Here is a 21,609-nt window from a genome sequence, read left to right as displayed (position 1 = left end):
TAAAGGAAAGTTACATTTGTATGGATGGATATATATGCATATGCACACGTTTGTTATAATGATTACATTCTGAAAACTTGAAGAAGGGAAAACTCCAGTAGTTTAACTGAAGATAGAGATTTTTATTATGATCCCATATACTTTACATCTTCTGGATAAAAGACATAAATCTTTTCAAAATGGATGGTACAACCTAGGAAGATAACTGACACCAATAAATTTGAACTATACAAATCTAATGACCTAAAAAACAGTAGACTTTAAAAATGAAAACTGTATCCAGATGTTCTTCCAAAAGGTTATGGTTAGCTAGCCATAATAAAACTCCTGGAGACTGCTCTTTATGGCTTCAGTGAGCCAACTGTCCCCAAAGGAATATAGATATTTTCATATTGAGGCAGAGAAACTGAAGGCAAGGGCTAGGGGCAGGAAACAAATGAGAAATTCAATTTTCTTGTCACTGTACAAGTAGAGTAGGTGTTTAGCAGCTTGCTTTCTCACTTCCCAAACAGCATCTTCAGTGTTTTGGTTCAGAAAAATCTATTTTTGTCCTAAATTCTACTTTAAAACCTTGAGATTAAAATAAAGGGCACTCTGATAAGAAATTTTCTGTCCCTATCACTCATAAATCTGGAGGAGAAAAAGGAGAGGAATAAGGACAAATAATAATAGCTGCCACTATATTTTGAGTACTTTCTCAGTGCTGGGTGTAGTATTAAGTGCTTTATGTATGCTCATTTAATTCTCAAAACAATTCAATGAGGAAACTGAGTAACAGGCTAAATGACAAGGTACCAGCTAGAAAGAGTTGGTTAGAAGATGAACCAAGTCTAATTCCACAGCTGTGTTCAAAGTTTACTACTTAGGAATATTTTTGTATGATGGTTAAATTTTTCTTGAATGTTTGTCCAGAGAGTTAAAACTTTAGAAACATTAACAAAGATGTCTCATAAACACTGATTTCCCCAGACAAGTGGCGCATTTTCCACAAATCACTATTTTGGACAGAAAATAATAAAATAATTTTCTCCAGGTGTTTAGAAATTCAGTTAACCTAATGAAAGGACTATAACACAGTTTTGCATTCTTACTTGTGATATAAAGCATTTTTTCAAATTAATCTGATTGCCCACCTTACTTCCTTTTAAAATTATATTTAAATCCTCGTCCTAGATTTTCTTGAGAATTTCTCTGGTATATTACATAGAATTATATTTTAAAGCCACACACTGTAAAGACAGTTTAGGAGTGATTTAAAAAATGGAATTTCACTTTGATTCTGTTAATTCAAGAAGAGGATCTTCAAATGCTGTAATTTTTAAAAAGTTTGGAGACTTGCTACACAAATACTTTAAGTGAGAGCTAAATTCCTGAACAGTTTAACTCCTCCGATCATTTTTACTCAGAATTTCAAATAGTAGCTTGTGTACCCAAGTTATTTACATATTTTCTTCCTTAATCATCTCCTTTTCAAAGGACAGAGTTCATTCAACAACTAGTTATTATGCCCTAGTTTTATTGCTATTTTTATTTGCTTTAATGAATGAATCATTTCCAAAACCAGTTATAAAGTAAGACTTGTTTCTGCTATTTCATGTAAAAAGCACAGGTCCAACAATTGCATTCTTTTACACCCCCTCCTGTATGTCTCACCATCAAATCACCATAAGACATCCTAAATTACAAACAGATTAATGTCTTTAAGAATGCAATTCTCAGGCTGGGCATGGTGGCTCATGCCTGTAATCCCAGCACTTTGGGAGGCCGAGGTGGGCGGATCACCTGAGGTCAGGAGTTCGAGATTAACCTGACCAACATGGTGAAACCCTGTCTCTACTAAAAATACAAAAATTAGCCGGGCTTGGGGGCACGTGCCTGTCATCCCAGCTACTCAGGAGGCTGAGGCAGCAGGATCACTGGAACCTTGAAGGTGGAGGTTGCAGTGAGCCAAAATTGCACCACTGCACTCCAACCTGGGCGACAGAGTGAGATCCTGTCTCCAAAAAAAATAAAAAATAAAAAGAGAGAGAGAGAATGCAATTCTCTCATATCCAACTTCCAGACTTAGTTATCATATAGACCATAAGTAATTGTGACTTGGACACTAGCTAATATTCCAGGAACTAGTTATTGGTGAAGTAGGAGGAATTAGGCAAAAAGCTATTAGGTCATGTAGGTCATCTCAGAATTTGTAAAGAATGGGTAGGTCAAATACCCCTTAGGAAAGCAGATTTCAAAAAATGAGGCCTGATTACATGGAATGAAATTATTGAAAAAAGGGGATTCAAATGGTTACTAAGTTCTTGAAAATGTGGTTCTAATAATTACAGAGGGTGTTAATAAGAGAGAGGTATGAAACAAATCAGAATGGTTAGCACAGGACTCATCAGAAACAGCACACTATAAAAACAGCAGTGTGGTATAATGACTCCAGCACCATTTAATGCCAGGTAAATCATTCCCTTCTTTGAATATGCTTCTTCAACAGCAAAATGGGGACATTTCCCCTGCAGAGCTGTTGTAGGGGGTTTGTTACCTACTAAGATCAGTATTTCTTTGCAGTTCTTTTTGTCCTTAGGTTATATCCCATCATTAAGGGAGCACAGTCAGAGTTCTATGTTGAAAAGTTACTTGATAATTCTTTTTTTCCTTGATAGTTACATGATTAATTTGATATACAGTTAGGCTCACTGATTTCAATTTGTATTCAATATTGAAATTTACTTTTTTCAATAGTTAGTAAGACTACTCTTCTAACCATTGTGGTCAGTTGTCCATGGACTAGCATTTATATGTAAACAGTGGAATCAGTATGGTAACATTTATATCTACAACTTAATATTTATTACAACAAAGTATTTATGATCAATTTTGAGATAACTGCCTATGGCTCCTGAAAAGACTATAGCTAAGGATCTTCAAAAGTTAGTCTGATTAACTTCAGTTGACACTTACATAGTGCTATGTGCCAAGCACTGTAAGTGTTTTATATACATGAAACAGACCTCTGAGGTATGTTGCCCAAGATCATGCTGCTAGTAAGCTGAACAGATATATATTTTTTAAGACAGGGTCTTGTTCCATTGCCCAGGTTGGAGTGCAGTGGCACAAGCATAGCTCACTGCAGCCTTGAACTCCTACTCTCAAGCGATCCTTCTGCCTCAGCCTCCCGAGTAGCTAGGACTACAGGCACATACCATCATGACTAGCAATTGAAAAAAAATGTTTGTAGAGATGCGGTCTTGCTTTGTTGCCCAGGTTGGTTTCAAACTCCTGGGCTCAAGCGATCCTCCCATCTCAGCCTCCAAAAGTGCTGAGATTACAGGCACATGAGCGCCTATGTCCAGAGAGAATAGGCAGAATTTGAACCTAGGCTCTACAGTCTGTGCTGTTAGCCACTTTAATATGTCTCCAGCATTCTAACTGATTATACATATGTTTCTGCCATAAATAGGAGCCACAAAACTTAAACCTTTTCTGGTTTACTTAAATGTGTGACCTTAAGAAAATTATTGTATCATAACTTTCCCACTATTAAAATGTTTTTGGCTGGGCGCGGTGCCTCACGCCTGTAATTCCAGCACTTTGGGAGGCTGAGGCGGGCGGATCACAAGGTCAAGAGATCGAGACCATCCTGGCCAACATGGTAAAACCCCGTCTCCACTAAAATTACAAAAATTAGCTGGGTGTGGTGGCAAGCACCTCTAGTCCCAGCTACTCAGGAAGCTGAGGCAGGAGAAGCGCTTGAACCCTGGAGGTGGAAGTTGCAGTGAGCCGAGATCATGCCACTGTCCTCCAGCCTGGTGACAGAGCAAGACTCTGTCTCAAAAAAAAAAAAAAAAAAAGTTTTCAAAGATAATCAATCGTAGACTAAATCTCTTATACATATTTGTAAATATTATTTAGGCCAAATCAACTGCTCTACCTAACCACTAATTTCACTCATTCAATCAACATTAAACACTGTTGGAAGTTAAAGTGAGTCAATTTATTCTCCTGTCTTCTCCTAATCCCACTGAAATTACCAAAGACTGGCCACTGAAATGGCCACTATAATATACCAAAGAAACTGTCTAGAAGATCTAGGTCCAGGATTTCAATATAATTTTAAAACAAAGGTTGGCAATTAATTTGAAAATGTGCTTTATATCAGAATTAAGAATGTAAAATAGTGTTATAGTCCTTTTGTTGGATAAACTAAGTTTCTTAAGAATATATATATGTAATTTATACAAAATTCTATAGCAGTATGAGAAAATGACAAGAATACCATCAACAAAGCAGAATCACTGAAGAGTTTCTTGAATCTGTACAAGAAAAAATAGGTTCACAGAAAAGGACTAAGTACCTCTGCAGCCTGTATCAATACAGTCAAAAGAAAGTCTTCTTCATTAGATAAGTTGATGGATTTTCTAAAAAAACTCAGTAAAACCCCAAGCTCAGAGAAACAGGAGCTGAGCACAGCAGAGGGCTGTTGGTAAAGATAATGGAAACTGACCACTGAGGATGGCTGATGATATCTGTACCCTGAACTTTTTCATCTGAGTATGAACTGCTTGAATGGCCAAGTTGGATATTTGCCACAACAGGCTCCTAGAGAGGAAGGGTAGAGCACAGTAGGAGGTGATGGATAAGAGATACAATATTTTAGCTAATTCTAGGCTAATAAAAAGAGAAAAAAAGCAGTGCCCAGCAACTTACAGAGGCAAAAAATAAGAGAAATAGCACAGCAGGGAAAACACATAATATACCCAACATCCCTGATAACTGTCAAGATAGTCACAAAAAAGGATAATTAAATCTTAAAGACAGCGTAGTCCACTTAAAGCCAACATCTTACTTAACTAATGGTGCAATTCTAAATGGTTACACCATAATAGCTACCTACTGAATGGCAAGAACTTCAGAAAGAGTCTTAGGTTTCCAGGATTAGTCCTGTATTAGCAACATGTCAACATAAAAGAGTTTGTCTTCTAATCCTAATCCACTAAATCTTATCCGGAGTAGGACTCTAAAAGGTGATTTAGTAGGCTGATATATGACTGTCTCCATTTGTTTTAACTAAGATTCTTTGCTATGGTTTCTTAAGTGACTCAGTTTTAAAAAATTTTAAACCCAAAGTATTTTGTCTACAGGATAAAAAAAAAAAAAGAGAGTCTCATATTTTATGTTTCATCATAAGAAAATGAGTAAGACTATACCATAAATTATCTTATAGGCTACCTGTGACTATCAACCATCCTTTACATTTAGAACCCTTGACTGACACTTGGTTACTGTCTTAGTCCATTTGGGCTGCTATAAGAAAGGACCAGGTGGCTTAAAAGCAATGAAAATTCATTTCTTACATTTCTGGAGGCTGGAAATCTGAGATCAGGGTGCCAGCAAGGTCTGGTTCTGGTGAGGGTCTTCCAGGTTGCCAACTGGTAACTTCTCGTTGTATCTTCATATAGCAGAAAGCGGGCTAGGCCTCTTTTTAATCACCTCCCCAAATCCCCTCTGCCTAATACCACCATATTGGGGGTCAGGATTTCAACATGTGAATTTGGAAGGAGGGGCGCATTCAGTCCATGATAGTGACTAACCTCAACTAATGAGGTTAGGGTCATGGTTTACATACCTAGCCAGTTGGGGAAATCTACCCTAGGACTACAGATTACATCCATAACCCAGTTAGCAAATGTTGGCTAGTGTAGGAAGGTTGACAGGATGCTAGTAGCTTAGTACAATCTGTCATCACACTTGAAAAATCCCCAAATACACATTACCTTTGATATGTAGTACCGCACTTGTATACAAACATTTGGATAGGCTGTCTGATACTCTTAGTGCCCTGAGCTGGAAGAAGGTAGCAATCCAAGTATCAGGGGCATGGTTACAATGTACATTGTGAAAGTGATACCGGCAGGGCCCGGGCAGTGGCTCACATGCCTGTAATTCCAGCACTTTGGGAGGTCAGGGTGGGAGAACTGCTTGAGTTCAGGAGTTCCAAACCAGCCTGGGCAACATAGCGAGACTATTTTTTTAATTAAAAAAAAAAAAGTGATGTGGGCAGCCAGGGATAAAACAATGATATATCCTACTTTAAAAACATCAGATTGCTTTCAGTGACTGTATGGTGGGCAAATAATCAACTGCAATGTTTATGTTCTATGTATCAAATGTGTTAAGAGATTAATCCATTTAGTTGCTTAACCACAATAACAACAGTTACCGTGTGTGCCTGTACTGTGGTAGATGCTTCAGATACATTAACTTTAATTCTTACAACCACCCTTCACGGTAAGAAGTAGTATCCCCATTTATACATGAAAAAACTATAGCTCAGAGGCCAAGAAACATGCTCAAAGCCCCTCAGCTGGTAAACAGCAGAACCAGAATTTGAACTGAGTTCTGCCTTCTACCATTTTTTTTTTTTTTTTTTTTTTTTTGAGACTGGGTCTCACTCTGTCACCCAGGCTGGAGTGCAGTGGTCCAGTCTCGGCTCAGTGCAACCTCTACCTCCCAGGCTCATGAGATCCGCCCACCTACGCATCCTGAGTAGCTGGGACTACAGGAACACGCCATCACACCAGGTTAATTTTCGTATTTTTTGTAGACACAGGGTTTCGTCATGTTGCCCAGGCTGGTCTTGAACTCCTTGAGCTCAAGTGATCTGCCCACCTCGGCCTCTCAGAGTGTTGGGACTACAGGTGTGAGCCCAGCCCCCATACTCTTTTAACTATAACTTTCTGAATAAAATACTTTCCTAATAATTTAACATATCATATACACTTACTTCTGTTTTCAAGTAAGAGGATATTCATGAAGATGAAGAGGGGACAGGAACTATTTTTCAGTTGGGGGAAAATACAGAATAACAAAATTTAGGTAAATTTTCAAGCACAAACAAAACATCTATGGGAAAGCCAGAATTAGAACCCAGATTTCAATATATGTACTCAAGTTAAAAAGACTTAATCTGCACCTTATCATACTTAAATGTGCATACAAAATACTGTTTTTCTCCTTACTCTATCCAACCATAGAGGTCCCCTCAACAAATAGTAACCATTCTAGATCAGACTAACGGCCCTTCCCATGAGCTCCGATGAGGAACACTGGATTCAACCTCTTCCATTTCATCTTGCTTCCTCATGGGAGAGATTATTTACCCATTACAAGTTCCTCACCACCCCCTGCCCACCCCCACCATAGCAAACTACACATATCATATGCACAAGCATACACTCATACATATCTTCCTCAGCTCCACTGAGTTAACTCTACCTCAGGTTATTCCACTTCAGGAAACCTCTTATACATACATTCTCTGTAATTCCTCTGATAGGGCAATTTATCAGAAAACCCAAAACATGTTGATATATATAAGAAGAATCTCAGTGAACAACTATATCACATAGGAGGAATGTTGTAAGCTTTGAAGTCAAACTGATCAAGAATCAGAGAAGTAAGCTGCCCTTTCTTATTCCTTTTTATCTTTTGAAGATGCAAACAGTAAAGCAACTGTATTGCTTTCTACTATTTTGTTGCTGCAGAAGTATTTCAACTACAACATGGTCTTGTGGGCTAGCCTAGAAATCTAACTTCCATATTGATCCAGAGAATCAACAAAACAACCTATAAATTAAGTTTCATCTTATAAAGTCAGGAATGATTATATAGCAGCTGGACTTCATTTTCCAAATGAAAACCAACTGATACCTTTTTTTTTTTTTTTTTTTTGGAGATGGAGTTTTAGCTCTTGCTGCCCAGGAGTGCAACAACAAGATCTCAGCTCACCACAACCTCCGCCTCCCAGGTTCAAGGGATTCTCCTGCCTCAGCCTCCTGAGTAGCTGGGATTACAGGCATGTGCCACCACACCTGGCTAATTTTGTATTTTTAGTAGAGACGGGGTTTCTCCATGTTGGTCAGGCTGGTCTTGAACTCCCGACATCAGCTGATCCGCCCTCCTCGGCCTCCCAAAGTGCTGAGATTACAGGCGTGAGCCACTGCACCCAGCCCCATCTGATACATTTTTTAAAAAATGAAGCCTGAATTCTATGGATATGCAGATAATTTGATATGTAGCAATTTAAGTATCATACTTGTGAAAATGAGATAAGACTGGGGTGCCAAATATTCCTGTCTTCTGAGCTCTAGTCCCTTTCTTCTTGCATATCCTACTCTCACCTCAAACAGAACATGTCTAAATCAACTCCTCAATTTTTTTTTTTTTTTTTTTTTTTTTGAGACAGTCTCGCTCTGCCACCCAGGCTGGAGTGCAATAGCGTGATCATGGCTCAGTGCAACCTCCGCCTCCCAAGTTCACGCCATTCTCCTGCCTCAGCCTCCTGAGTAGCTGGGACTACAGGCGCCCGCCCCCATGCCCGGCTAACTTTTTGTATTTTTAGTAGAGACGGGGTTTCACCGTGTTAGCCAGGATGGTCTCAATATCTTGACCTCGTGATCCGCCCGCCTGGGCCTTCCAAAGTGCTGGGATTACAGGCGTGAGCCACTGCGTCAGGCCAACTCCTCACTTTTTACAATCACCTCACTCTCTAAATTCCCAATTTTATTCCCTAGCCCAGATTCAAAATCTCAGTGTTAACCATAACATTTCCTCTTTCCTGTCATGTGCAAGCTTAGACTAAACGCTGCCTAAGATACAAAGATCAATAAATCATATTCCCTGCTCTGAAAGAACTTAAAAAAATCTATACTAGAAAAAAAATTATACTAGAAAATAGGGCAAGTACCACACAAATAACCATGATACAAATATGCTACCATAAAAAATGTGCAAAGTGTTACCAAGGAGTAGAGGGGAATCACTTTAGGTAAGGGATCAAAAAAGGTTTCACGAAGATAGCAGCTGATATGCTCGGAAGATGGGTAGGATACTGATAAAACAGGGACTAGAGAGAGTGAGAGGGTCAAAGAATTACAGATGAGAATACAGACTGTACATAGGAAACAGAAAGTAATGCAGAGGGGCTAGAATGTACATGCATGCAGGGGAAAAAAGCAGGATCTAAGGCCAGAAAGTATTATAAGTTGGAGTCAGACTGAAAATCCTTGAGTGTCTTTTGTTCTATGGAAGATGAAGTCACTGAAGGTTTCTGGTACAAGCACATGCAATGGTTAAGAGCCAGGATCCACTGAGTGACATTAGGCAAGTGACTTTTCTGTATTTTCATAGGGCTGTCTAAATAACAGCACTTACAAAGGGGCGTTGTGGGGATCAATTAACACATGGAAAGTGTCTAGAAAAGAATCTGTCACAAAGTAAATGCTATACAAGTATTTATTATTCTATTTGTTCTTTAGAAAGATAAAATAAGTTGCAAAACACAGAAATGGACTGGAATAGAAATTTCACTGCCTTCTATCTTCCTTTACTCACGCCATTCCCTTTTCAAGAACAAGAACCACCCAAGTCTTCCTTATTACTCATTATTAAATGTATCATCTGTTAAATTCCACCTCCTCTCTGATTGCCTGATCATATGCATATGTTGGTACATACTCACAAGGTACAAGACATGCAAGATACAATTTTATCTTCCCAGGGTAGAGGGTACCTCAAGGACTTTTTCATTTGCTTAAACATAATCTCTGATTATTTCAGTACAGATTCCTTATAGACCACAAATACGTCAACAGCATTTGTTGCAAGACAGTCTAGAATGAAGTTCAAAGGCACAGGGAATATCTATGGGAAGATTTTTAAAATATTCATAGTAAATTAAAGATTTCTTTTATCAAAATTATGGTACTTTATAAATGAAATGGTCATATCTCTGTGATAGTCTAAGTGGCCTTAAAGATTTTTGTCTTTGGACGTCAGTGGCCTGATCAGCAGAACTGATCTGAACACGGCCTATTTTTGAAAAGAACTTCTATTATTATGGCTGAAATTAGACCCAACAATGTTCCAGGTAAACAACTTACTGTGACTATATTGCAATAATGAAATTTTGTTCTTCCTTTTTCTTACTTGACCCACCCAACTGCATTTTTTTCTACTCCTGTTTAATCTCTAACTATAGCAGTATATGGTCTCTAGTTGAACAGATCTATATTAAAAGTCAACAGCTGCCTTTTTGCTCAATATATACAACGGCAAGTGTCAAAATGCCAAATGTGACATTTTATTTATAGCCAAAGCTAGTATAATGAGACACACAAAAAAGTGCAGCCTTTTGCTAATTAAAAAAAAAAAAAAAAAGGAGTGATTCAAAGATATGTCAGTTTGCTTCAAAAATGAATTGGAGTTACACACTGAAACTTCCCTTAAGCAAACTATACACGTTAGTTGGTACATACTCACAAATACATGTAAGTACCATTGATAGCAACACCCAAACCCAAATGCTCTTTATTTTGTCAACTCTAAAGCAATAAACCCCAAAGGAACATCACATTCTACTTGCTCACTGTGTATCTGGCAAGAATTCTCCTCTGTGTAATTTGCAGTTAACAAAAGAATGCACAGTAAAGTTTACAAACACAGTATATTTCAGTGAAATACACAGTAAGGGTATACTATTGAAAAATGATTTTAATCCAGGTACCTATTTTTAGGTATCCTGATATTCAAAGATCTTCAGGTTTCCTCATGGCTCTTATCTAAGCCTCTTTAGGATTTCTACAACAGCTTTCCCAACATTACTTTTCAGTTTGTAGTCGATCAAGGATGAAAAACTGCTACTTTCAATCTGTTGTTATCAATTGGATCACGTTTTCTAATTATAAAGCCTCTAGCTGCTTAGTTGGGCAAGGAATTCTAGAAAGCACTGGGAAAAAAATGTGTAGTTTCAGAACTTGAAAATACAACATCCTGACAACCAAGGTAAGGCTGTAAATATGAAATTTATACCTATATTCTTGTCACTGCTGTCACTGTACAACCTAATTTGCTGGGTCTCTTAGAGAAGCATATCGAACACGGTCACTATGTAAATAATTATGCATTCGGGCTCATGAACAAGTTCTTATTTATAATTCAACGGTAACAATTTCATAAACAGGAACACTTCATTACATGTCTAAATTTCCCCTATAAGATTATGCAATATGGCCCACTGCCTAAGTATGCATTGAAATGGGTTATGGAAAAAATGAACTCATAGTTGCATTACAGAAGCTAGTAACTAGAAAAAAATTTATTCCATAAACTAAATCTTCAGTGATACTGCTTGCCAGGTTTCTATAAAGAACCAACTATCTCATATATTTCAAACTTATTTTCACACTTCGAGGTGAGAAAAATTGACTTGATACTCCAACTGTACTACCAGCTCTTAAATTCCTTTAAAAATAACTTCTGAACTAAATGATCTTAACAATACACTGTGGTTAATACTCTTTAACCCACAGGAGAACAAAGTTGGAGTCTACACCTACATAACTATTAGAAGTGCTGAAAGAGGTATTAATCAGGTCTAAATGATATAATTTTTATTAATAAAAACCCTCAACTGCAACTTGTCTAAGATCAATTACATGGCTCATAAATAGTGGGACTGGGACTCGGCTACACGTCGGTTTGCCCCAAAGCCTGTGTAACATTTCCACTATGCTAGGCTGTCTTTCATTTAGAAAACCTCTTCAATCTGTTCCAGCAACATCTAAACACAAGTACTCCTTGGTTTTGGTAGTTACATGTGTCCCATAAGTGTATATTACCACAACAACTGACTATGCAATCTCTCTTCCCAGATTGGACCCAGCTGGGTTCACAAACATTCAAATACAGACACACCATGTTGCCTTAAATCTCTTTCTGGAACAAGGCAGCGTATAAGTAAATAAATAAGACAGACAGTACAAAAGGGAAACACTAAAAAATCCAGATGTTTTGATCTTTTACATAATAAATGACTAACATTTGAGCATTTACTATGTATTGGACAATGTGCTAGTCTATTATATGCCACATTTTATTTCCTCACAACTATCCTTTGAGGTAAATATATTGTCTCCATTTTATAACTGAAAAATCAAATTACATGCCCCAAATCATAAAGCTAATAAAAAGGGAATCCAAGAATCAAATTGAGATACGCCTGACTCCAAATCCTACAGAACCATTTTACTATACTGCAACTCCAACACAAACTCAGTATTTACCAGGAAAGGGATTAAACAATGATATTTTTGGTCACACTAAGCAGAACAGTGGAGAACTGATATATGTAATTATTACTATGCAAAATTTGAAAGCAGCCAAATAAGGAAGGACTCAGTAAGTATGGCCAATCTAACAAATGCATCAGCAGTCTTTACTCTAATTTTTTTCTTCTGAATTTCCTTCTTTTAGTGATTTCCATTTACTCATGTCTGCTGTTCATGTTCTTAATCCTAAATTCCCCTTCTCCAAAAACATTTAGGCTTATTTATACTCTTAATTCTGAAGTGGTTTCATCTCTGTTGGTAATGGTAAAAGAGACGATGTTTGGAACTAAGGTTGTAAAGGAAATATAAATGCTTTGTTCAGGAGATCTAACTTACTATTGGAAAATCTGGTCTACCCTGGGAATTCACAGTGTCATAAATGATCTCAAGCTTTAAGCATGTCCTACGACTACTGTAAAAGACCAGTTTTTGAATTTTTATTGATAATTATTACTTGATAAGCTGAAATAAACTACACTGATAATGTCACTTTTTTAAAAACCACATTTAAAAAACGTCTTTAATCACTTTATCTTCATAGCCTTTTATGCTTGGAAGTAAAAAACTGAGTGGTCCAAATGTCCACCAACTGATGACTGGCTAAATAAATGTGGTCTATCCATATAATGGAATACTTGGCAATAAAAAAGAAATACATAGCCAAGTGTGGTAGCATGCATCTATAGTCCCAGCTACTTGGGAGGCTGAGGCTGGAGGATTGCTTGAGCCCAGGAGTTTGAGTCCAGCCTGGGTAACATAGCAAGATCCTGTCTCTTAAAGAAAAAAAAAAAGCCATAACATGGAAGAACTTTGAAAATATTATGCTAAGTTTAAGAAGCCAGTCACAAAGGATCACATAGATTCTATGATTGGAAATGTTCAGAATAGGCCAATCAACAGATAGAAAGCATATTAGGGGTTGCCTAGAAGGATGAGACACCTCTAAGCCTGGTCTTGGAGTAATGAAATGTTCTAAAATGGAGTATGGTGATGGTAGCACACAACTTTATGAAGATACTAAAAGCCACTGATTTGTATACTTTACTTTATTTGTATACTTTAAATGGATGAATATTATTATGTGAATTACATCTCAATAAAGCTATTTAAAAAATTTACTGGAAATAGGCTCAAAAGGCCAATGAAGAAATATTATTAATGCTTTTTAAATTCAAGGAGAACACAATCTCAAACTTTTTGCCCTTTTAGGTAACCAAATCCCATCCTTCTCTATAAATCATGTCCAAAGTGATTAATAAAATGAAGTTTGAGACAGGTTTGTTTAACAACTGATGTTACAGAGTTCTTTCATGTCAAAGCACCTTTGTGATCACTGAAGTTGTCATAGTTCCAGGGAAAGGACTTACGATTTAATAATTTTCTATTACTTAATGAACAGGTCTGCTTAAGCAACTTGTAATTTTAATGTTTTAAACTTAGGATCCCCAATGCATAGGCCGGAATCTACCTGTAGATCTTGGACCCTTATGAGATAGATGTCAAGCTCCACAGTCCCTTATCTGAGGCTTACCAGAGTTTCCTATGAAGTAGGAGGTAGCAGAATAGGAAATGACACCCCTCACCAAGTCTTCCACTTCCCTGAATACCTGCCAATCTTTAGACCTGAGGAAAATGAAAACTCTTCCTCACAAAATGTCAGACATATAGCGGGTTTTAAACAGGTAAGTCTTGCTCCTTATTCCTGATTTTACTACCCATGAGCAATGGAGACCAGAGGGAGAGGACAGAATCCTGTTAGCATAATACTTTTAGCTTATTGTGTCTCCTAACTCAATCCTTGTCAGGTAACGAGGAGTGACTTCACGTGACTGGTAGTTTAGGAGAAAATACTGGGCATATGTGATCCAACATTTTGCCTTTGGAAGCACTCATCTCTCCTCTGTCATGCTGGAAGTGTTGTAGGGGCAGGTCCCCTAGTTCTGTCTGGGACTGGATAGTTAAGTCTGCTCAATTTTGAGGTCCAGGAGTAGGAAGTCACTTGCCCCCAAATGTAAGTGACATTCTCCAATATCCTCTTTCTTAGTAATAAAATAATATTTTAGCCCCTAAATACCTTATTTCTTTTTTGCCCCTCAACTAGTTCAGAATACAAACAGGGAAGAACATGTCAGTTTTTGAGACCTCCCTAAACAGTAACATCCCATCCAGACAATTTTAAAAACAAGAATGAAAATATCTTCAGAAATGAATACACTAACCTTAACTTCGTTATGACAAACTATAACATGAATATGATAACCACTTTAGGGAAATTTTGATGAGACATAAGGGAGAATTCTTTCAGCTACTCGAAGGAGACTTTTGGGGAACATCTGGAAATCTTCATAAAGAACATAAGGCAAATCCATCTAGGATGATTAGGATTACGGTCACTGAAATCCTTGCTGTGAGGGGATAATGCCTCCCTCACTAAAGGGATCTGTAGACCATTTATATTTAGAGAAGCAGCTTTACTTAACTGTTTATCTTGTTAAAATTAACTAACACTAATTCCCGCACCCCCAACAAAAAGTCTCTTCAGGGATGAGAAGAGAGTGACAGTGAAATTAAGAAGCTTGTACAAAGCAAAGACTATCACTTTAAGACTGAAACCCAAGTCTCCTTCTTTCCCTCTTCTGTAATCTGGGAAAACCTCCAGCCACTGAAGAATTTTAATTTCACTTAAGATAAGTAAAAGGTGTGCATAAATAACATATAGGTAATACTTCAGTGAAGAATTTTCTTCAATGGAGTCTTTGCAGCACTGAAACTCAAATCTCACATACAAAGCACTGCCATGTGGGGGGAAATGTGAAAATGACTATTTTACATTGGCCAAATATAAACATCCTAAGGAATCAGATCAAGTAATGGATGTCAAAGTGCTTCAAAAATTATGAGGCATTATATAAAATCAAAGATACTGCTATTGATATTGAGTTCCAGTAACCAGCAGAAATTTGACCTTAGCATAGCAGAATTATGTAATTTTGTCACTGTATTCATCTACCATTTAATATTTTTGGTTACACTAACAGAAAGAGTCTTCATTAGAGTGTCTTCCCCCATACATATATAATATGATGTTTCAGATCTTCAAAAGTTTGTGCATAATCCACAAGCCATTACAACAAGCAGATGAAATGTTAATCACACAGGTGAAAATGAAAGGCGTGTACTTTCTCTGTATCTAGACCAAGACAATAAAAACATGAAAAACTCTGCTGTCCAAAGTATGGTCCATAATCTTATAGTAACACAGTTTATCAACAGGGATTTTAGGAAGTTACTCTTCCTCTTCTTTTTTTTTTTTTTCCTATGTCCTTCTATGGTAGTTCAAGCAGAAGCTGAGGACAGAGATTAGAATATGGAGATGAGAGACTGGAAGAGGAAGAACAGCATGGAAGTGGCAAAGAAAGTCCAAAGCCAAGAGGGCCATATATTTAACTTGTTCTAAGCACGGCTGTACTATCCTTAATGTTTCCTTATTTCCTAGAGCATCTAACAGAGAAAACATCATTTCTCACAGTTCTGGGCTTTCATTTCAAAACTGGATTCTGACACCTGTTCTTATAAACTAGAACAGCAATATAACAATATGTAATTTTTATTGAGCATTTACTGTGTGTCAGGTACTGTTCTAAATGTTTTACATGGGTTAACTCAGTTAATTGCCACAATATCCAAATAAGATGGGTACTTTTATTATCCCTAAGGCTAAAGAACCTGCCCTAAAGCTACAGAGCTATGAAGTGATGAAGTCTAGACTTGAATTCTCAAACTTTCCCTTAGTAGTTCACTGCAGTGGTTTTCAAGTTACATTCTGCAGACTCTTTCAGCTCCAAAAGTTCTGTTTCTAAAATACATTTTACCCTTTTTAAAAACTGCAATGAAAACATCATGATCAAAACTAGAGACTGAATATAATACACCAAAGGGAACCAACACGTTAACTTTTTGTTGCTGGGTAAAGTCACTTTTGTGCAGCTCTTGAAATAAAGCTAGACCAGTCACCACTGAGATCTTATTTGAACTTCTTGTAAATGTTTCATTGATTTGGAAGGTGTAACTCAGCACTTTTTTTTTTTTTAACTCAAGACTACATCTGCCTGCTCAGGTGAGGGTGAGACTGTACAGCATACAAGCTCAAGCATAACAGTAAACAAAGGAACATACTATCCCATTCGTTTTACATTTGGGGGGGCTTACTGCCTGACATGTAAGGTAAGAAATACATGCTAGATAAGAATTTTAAAAATTTCCTATGTTCCTACTATCTCTTATTCCTCTTTCTAGCCATAATATTTAACGGAATGGTATCCTGAGATGGCAAGGGAAGCTTTTAGAAAAAAAGAATCACTTCCTCCATCCCACATCAGCCACATATTGTCACTGTTACGCTCTGGACCTTGTGCCTACGATCCCCTGTCATTCCACTTTGCTGTATTGATCATTCCCACTCTGACTGGTCTTCAATTTTATTGGGCCCCCTAATCTACTGGCCATGTACCATCTGCTATTTGACTGACCAATCCATTAGTTTTTATTCACTTTCACTCTTTATCCAGCTGATACTCCATAAGCCATCATTACAATACTTTGGCCACTATCCTAAATACCTTGGCTGCTCTGTCATTTTGTTGCAACGTATCTGGCAAACCCTAACCTTGAATGAAGCCTTCACATTATTCTTTATTATTCATTATTGTATATGAGGCTTTCACATTATTCTTGATGTTTCCTTATTTCCAAGAACACTTGGAAAATTCACGTACCTCAGTACCAAAGTGACTGAGCACTACTAGAAAAGGTCAAGAGGGCAGATGGGTTATCACACTATATGTTCATGACCATCAACTTCCACGACGCATCAGTGCTGCTTAGAGAATCCTACTTATCACCGTTGGCAAGCTTTCTCTGCAATTATTTTTTTTCTAACAGTTTATATTTCCTCAGACTTTGGACATTCATCGCTCCCATCTCCGTGGCAACTCACAGCCAATTTTGCCTCCAAATTTGAAAGAGTTATACTCATTCTATCCTTGCTTTCTTCGGAATACAAGAGGAGTCTGCCCTTTTTTTTTTTTGTTTTTTGATGGAGTACCACTCTGTCGCCCAGGTTGGAGTGCAGTGGCACAATCTCGGCTCACTGCAACCTCCACCTCCCAGGTTCAAGTGGCTTTTTGGCCTCAGCTTCCCGAGTAGCTGGGATGACAGGCATGCACCACCGCGCCCGGCTAATTGTTTTGTATTTTTAGTAGAGACAGGGTTTCGCCATGCTGGCCAGGATGGTCTCAAACTCCTGTCCTCAGGTGATCCGCCCGTCTTGGCCTCCTAAAGTGCTGGGATTACAGGCATGAGCCACCATGCCTGGCTATGCCCTTTTCCATCTTTGGAATGTTTTGCTATCACTTATCTTTCTTCTCTTTCATATGTAACAATTCTTCTCTTTCAACTATATCTTTTGCATGAACATTTAGTCTGTTTTATCTATTGGGATTCTATCTAAAACTTCTTTGTAGAAAGGTTCTTTCTGCTAGAGCACTGAAACCCCTTTTCCCCTAAGTAAAGCCTGAAAGTCAGTCTCATAAAAGGAGTCAATCCACATATAAGTAGGATAAAAACATCAACAGGTCATGAACTGGATGTCACACATGTAACCGTGTTAAGCTGTCGGGCAGCAACAATATTTTCGTAAACAAAGCCCATAGTACCACCAAATTCGAAACCATCCTGATTCTTTCTTCGTATATTTTACAATTAAGAGTTCTGCTAAAACTCTACAGGCAAGAAAAGTAGCAGAATTTTTAGAGTGTTATTTTAATAACCAGTGAATCTGACAGCATGATTTTGTGTTACTAGGTCTACATCGGGGGAGAGGAGGGAGGGAGGAGGAAGCAACAAATGTCCCAGCTACCACTCTTTTTCTAAGAACTAAAAATATTGCAGGATAAATACAGAACCATAAGTAATACTTAAAAAGTAAGTTTTGACAGCACAGTGATGCTTTTTTTTTTTTTTGAGACAGAGTCTCGCTCTGTCGCCCAGGCTGGAGTGCAGTGGCGCGATCTCAGCTCACTGCAACCTCCGCCTCCCCGGTTCAAGCGATTCTCCTGCCTCAGCCTCCTGAGTAGCTGGGATTACAGGTGCGTGCCACATGCTCGGCTAATTTTTTTTTTTTGTATTTTCAGTAGAGAGGAGGTTTCGCCATGTTGGTCAGGCTAGTCTCGAACTCCTAACCTCCTGATCCCCCCGCCTCGGCCTCCCAAAGTGCGTGAGCCACCGCGTCCGGCCACATTTTTACAAGAAATTATCCACGTAGGGAGCTTGACATTCCCAACCCTTCAATAGTTCCTTCACCTGCACTGAACAAGCAGTTAAAAAACAAGACCATTCCTTAAATCGGAGCAGCTCTCCTGACAGCTGTTTACATTAATTAAGGTTTGGTCTCACAGGTCTGGGAGAGGGGGAGAAAGAGAGGCGGAAGAGCGGAGGAAGGAGAGGTAGCAGGGAAAGAAGTGGCCCAAGCTGAGAAAAATCTTGGAAGCGCATTCACCTGGGGTACCCTTCAGAAAGATGCCCGCCTCTTTCCCGAGGGCACCACCTTGCCTCTCCCGCCCACAGCTCCGTGGTGTTACAGCAAGCACTGCTCCCGCTGCCGGGCTGTCTGCAACTCTGATGTGTTATTTAATTTTGTAACTACTATTAAGATCTCTCCAGCGTTTTTGTGATGCGCTGGAATGAAAGACGCTCCATAAAATGAGGTTTATTATTAGTAGTATTATAGCTCCCGGGCCTAAAATAAAGCAAAATTATAACCACATACACACTTCAAAGGGAAAATCCGAAGCCACAAGCGTCTCAAACACTGCCAAGCGGGCAGAAGATGGGCGGGGGCGGGGGTGTAGAGGGGCTCCAATCCGGCGCCCCCCACTCCCACCAATCCCACCAGCTCTTCCAACACCCACCATTCACCCTGCCTGGTGGGGTCAGCGCCCACAGCCCGGGCTCAGCCCCGGCCGCAGCTTCCTCTGGTGGTAGAAGGTCTGGAGTCGGACCTGACCCCTCTCGGCCTCCTCTCGCCCACCAGCTCTCTAGTGGCTCCCGCACTGCCCCGCAGGCTGCCTCACTCCCAGCCCCAGCCTCTCCGCCTGGTTTCTAATTTCCTTGCAGGAGCCTCACTTTCCTCCCGTCTGCCACCTTGACTTTTTTTTTTTTTTTAATCCAGAACGAAGCTGGTTCCTCTGCGATCCCTCACATGGGAGGGCTGCTCCCCTCCTCCCCGGTCCGGGACTCGCCAGCCTAGCCCAGGTCTCCTCGGCCACTTTTCACCCAGCCTGGGGCGCCTCTCCCCTGAGTCCGGGGGTCCCGCTGGCGCCCGGCGGCTTCCTCTTCTCTATCCCCTTCCTCCGGGGCCCGGGTCTCCCCTCCGCCCCAGGTCTCCTCAGGCTAGCCCCCGGCCGGGACCCTCCACCCCGTCCTCCCCTCAGTCCGGGTCTCCCCTGCCTCGCGTCGCCCTCAGCCAATCCCCCGCCCGGCCCCGCGCGCCTGCCGCTCACCCGCAGACTCCCCGGTGTTGATCCAGTCCGGGTTGGCGATGCTGGCGATGGCGAAGATATCGGCAGCCAGAAAGAGACATCCTGAGATGATGGTCAGTTTATCCATCTCCCCGCCCCGCTCCCCCCACCCCCCGAGCCCCGGACAGGCAGCGGCCTCACGCCTCCCGCCCCATGGGCCGCCGCCGGGGCCCGGAGTCCCCGCGCCGCTGCCTCGCGCCCACTCGGCCCCCGCGCGCCGCTCGCGCCCTCCGCGCGCCCGGGACCAGCAGCCGCGGCGCGGCCCGCACAGACGGAACCGCCGCCCGCCCCGGAACTGCTCGGCCCGCCCGCCCCTCACCCGGAAGCGAAGCCTGGGCGCTGGCGAGGCCGGTGCCGGCTCCCCGGCAGCCGCACGCTCGCTTCGTCCTCCAGGCTCGGCCGGCCGCCCTGGGCCCTTCCCCACACTGCCCGCTTCGACGTTCTGGACCCGGACCCGACCGGCCCGGCTCCGGTCCCTGCCCAGGTCCCGGTCTCTTCCGGCAAGCCACACCACCTCTTGGCTTTCTGCCCACTAATAAGATTGTTGTCGTTGTTGATGACTGGGCACAGGCTGCGGCCGTTCCTGAGCCCCTCAGAAGCAAAACTCGAATGAGAGTGGGGAGCCGCCCGTCTTCCAGCAGGAGGCGGGCCCCGACTCCCGCCGAGCGACTCCGGGCCCCGCGCGGTCCCTGTCACCTTGTATTCTCATTGCCCTTTCCGCGGCTGTCAGCTCACAGGATTGCCCCATTTAGAAAATAGCTCTCGACACCCCCTCTGCGTCAGGCGCTGTAGGTGCAGAGGTACTGGAGTGGACAGAGGCAAGGCGCCCGCTCTCGGGGAGCTCATGTTCTGGTGGGAAGAGACAGAAACACATTAAGAACCTGTCTGCAAAATAAAGATAATTTCAGGTGCAGATCCCTGAATTCAATGGAGGTCAGTGTGATGGGAGTCGGGGCGATACCTGCGATAAGGAAGGATGCATTTCCGCTGAGACCATCATGCTCATAAAGACCTGCACTTTGAAGACCTGGCGCAGGACCAGACAGAGGAAACAGCCAGTGCAAAGATCATTAGGGGAGGGGGGCAGAAAGAGATCAGCGCGTCCAGGGTATTGCAAAATGGCATGTGTGGCAGGAGAGTAGTATGACAAGAGGTAGGCAGAGGCCAGGTGTAGGACTTTGGGGGCCTTGGATTTTGTTCTGAGTGCAATGAGAAGGCAGTGGAGGGTGTTTGCAGGAGAATCCCATGATCTTACTTCATCTGTGAAGATCGATAGTGTAGCTTGTATGGGGGAGAGGCAAAGATGTCAACAGGGACGCCAGTTAAGCGGCCAAGTAGTCCTCGAGAGAGAAGTGTAGCTTTGGCTAGGTTGAGAGTAGTGAAGATGGAGAGGAATGGACAGATTTGGATGTTCTGTGGATAGAGAGAAGGACCTGCTGATAATGGGGAAGGAGTTGAAAGAGAACTCAAGAATAAGCTTTTGACCTGAGCAACCTGGTGTTATGATCCTGTTTACTGAGTTGTGTGTCCACCGTCTTAAGTTGGATGAATAAACAGGAAAAATAAGGCATTTGCATAATTTGTCAGCAAATTATGCTGTGATGGAGTTTTCTTTTCTTCCACAGCTCATGGGCCGAATCACCACTAACCCTGAAGTTGGATTCAGCTCTCCCTAATGGTACTCCGTGCAGCAAATGGAGATGAAACACTCATTTTCTCCTTAAATGCCACGTAGGTCGTCTCGAGAAAGACCTAGAAGAGTGACATCTGTCTCTATTTTTGGAATGCTTACATGTCCACAAAATTCAGAAGGTTTCAAATTCCACCAAATCCAACAGCCTTGCAGAAATGTGCACAGAGTTATCAGTGTC

At 40.8% G+C, this 21,609-nt stretch overlaps 1 protein-coding gene across 8 annotated transcripts in view; it reads right to left on the bottom strand.

The window, feature by feature from the left end:
- The window catches only part of MOSMO (modulator of smoothened), an 85,824-nt gene extending 65,807 nt beyond the window's left edge, over positions 1 to 20,017 (bottom strand). For all 8 annotated transcript variants that reach the window (XR_012429363.1, XR_012429364.1, XR_012429361.1 and 5 more), the window contains exon 1: positions 19,721 to 20,017. Coding sequence is in view for 4 of the 8 variants with exons in the window: in XM_065536675.2 (XP_065392747.1) it covers positions 19,721 to 19,826 (106 nt within the window). In the remaining 4 variants the exon portion in view is untranslated. The remainder of the gene's footprint in view (positions 1 to 19,720) is intronic.
- Positions 20,018 to 21,609: the final 1,592 nt, after the last annotated feature.

The sequence above is a fragment of the Macaca fascicularis genome, chromosome 20 (genome assembly GCF_037993035.2).
Source record: "Macaca fascicularis isolate 582-1 chromosome 20, T2T-MFA8v1.1".
Taxonomy (NCBI): domain Eukaryota; kingdom Metazoa; phylum Chordata; class Mammalia; order Primates; family Cercopithecidae; genus Macaca; species Macaca fascicularis.
This window is presented reverse-complemented; position numbering and strand designations above follow the sequence as displayed.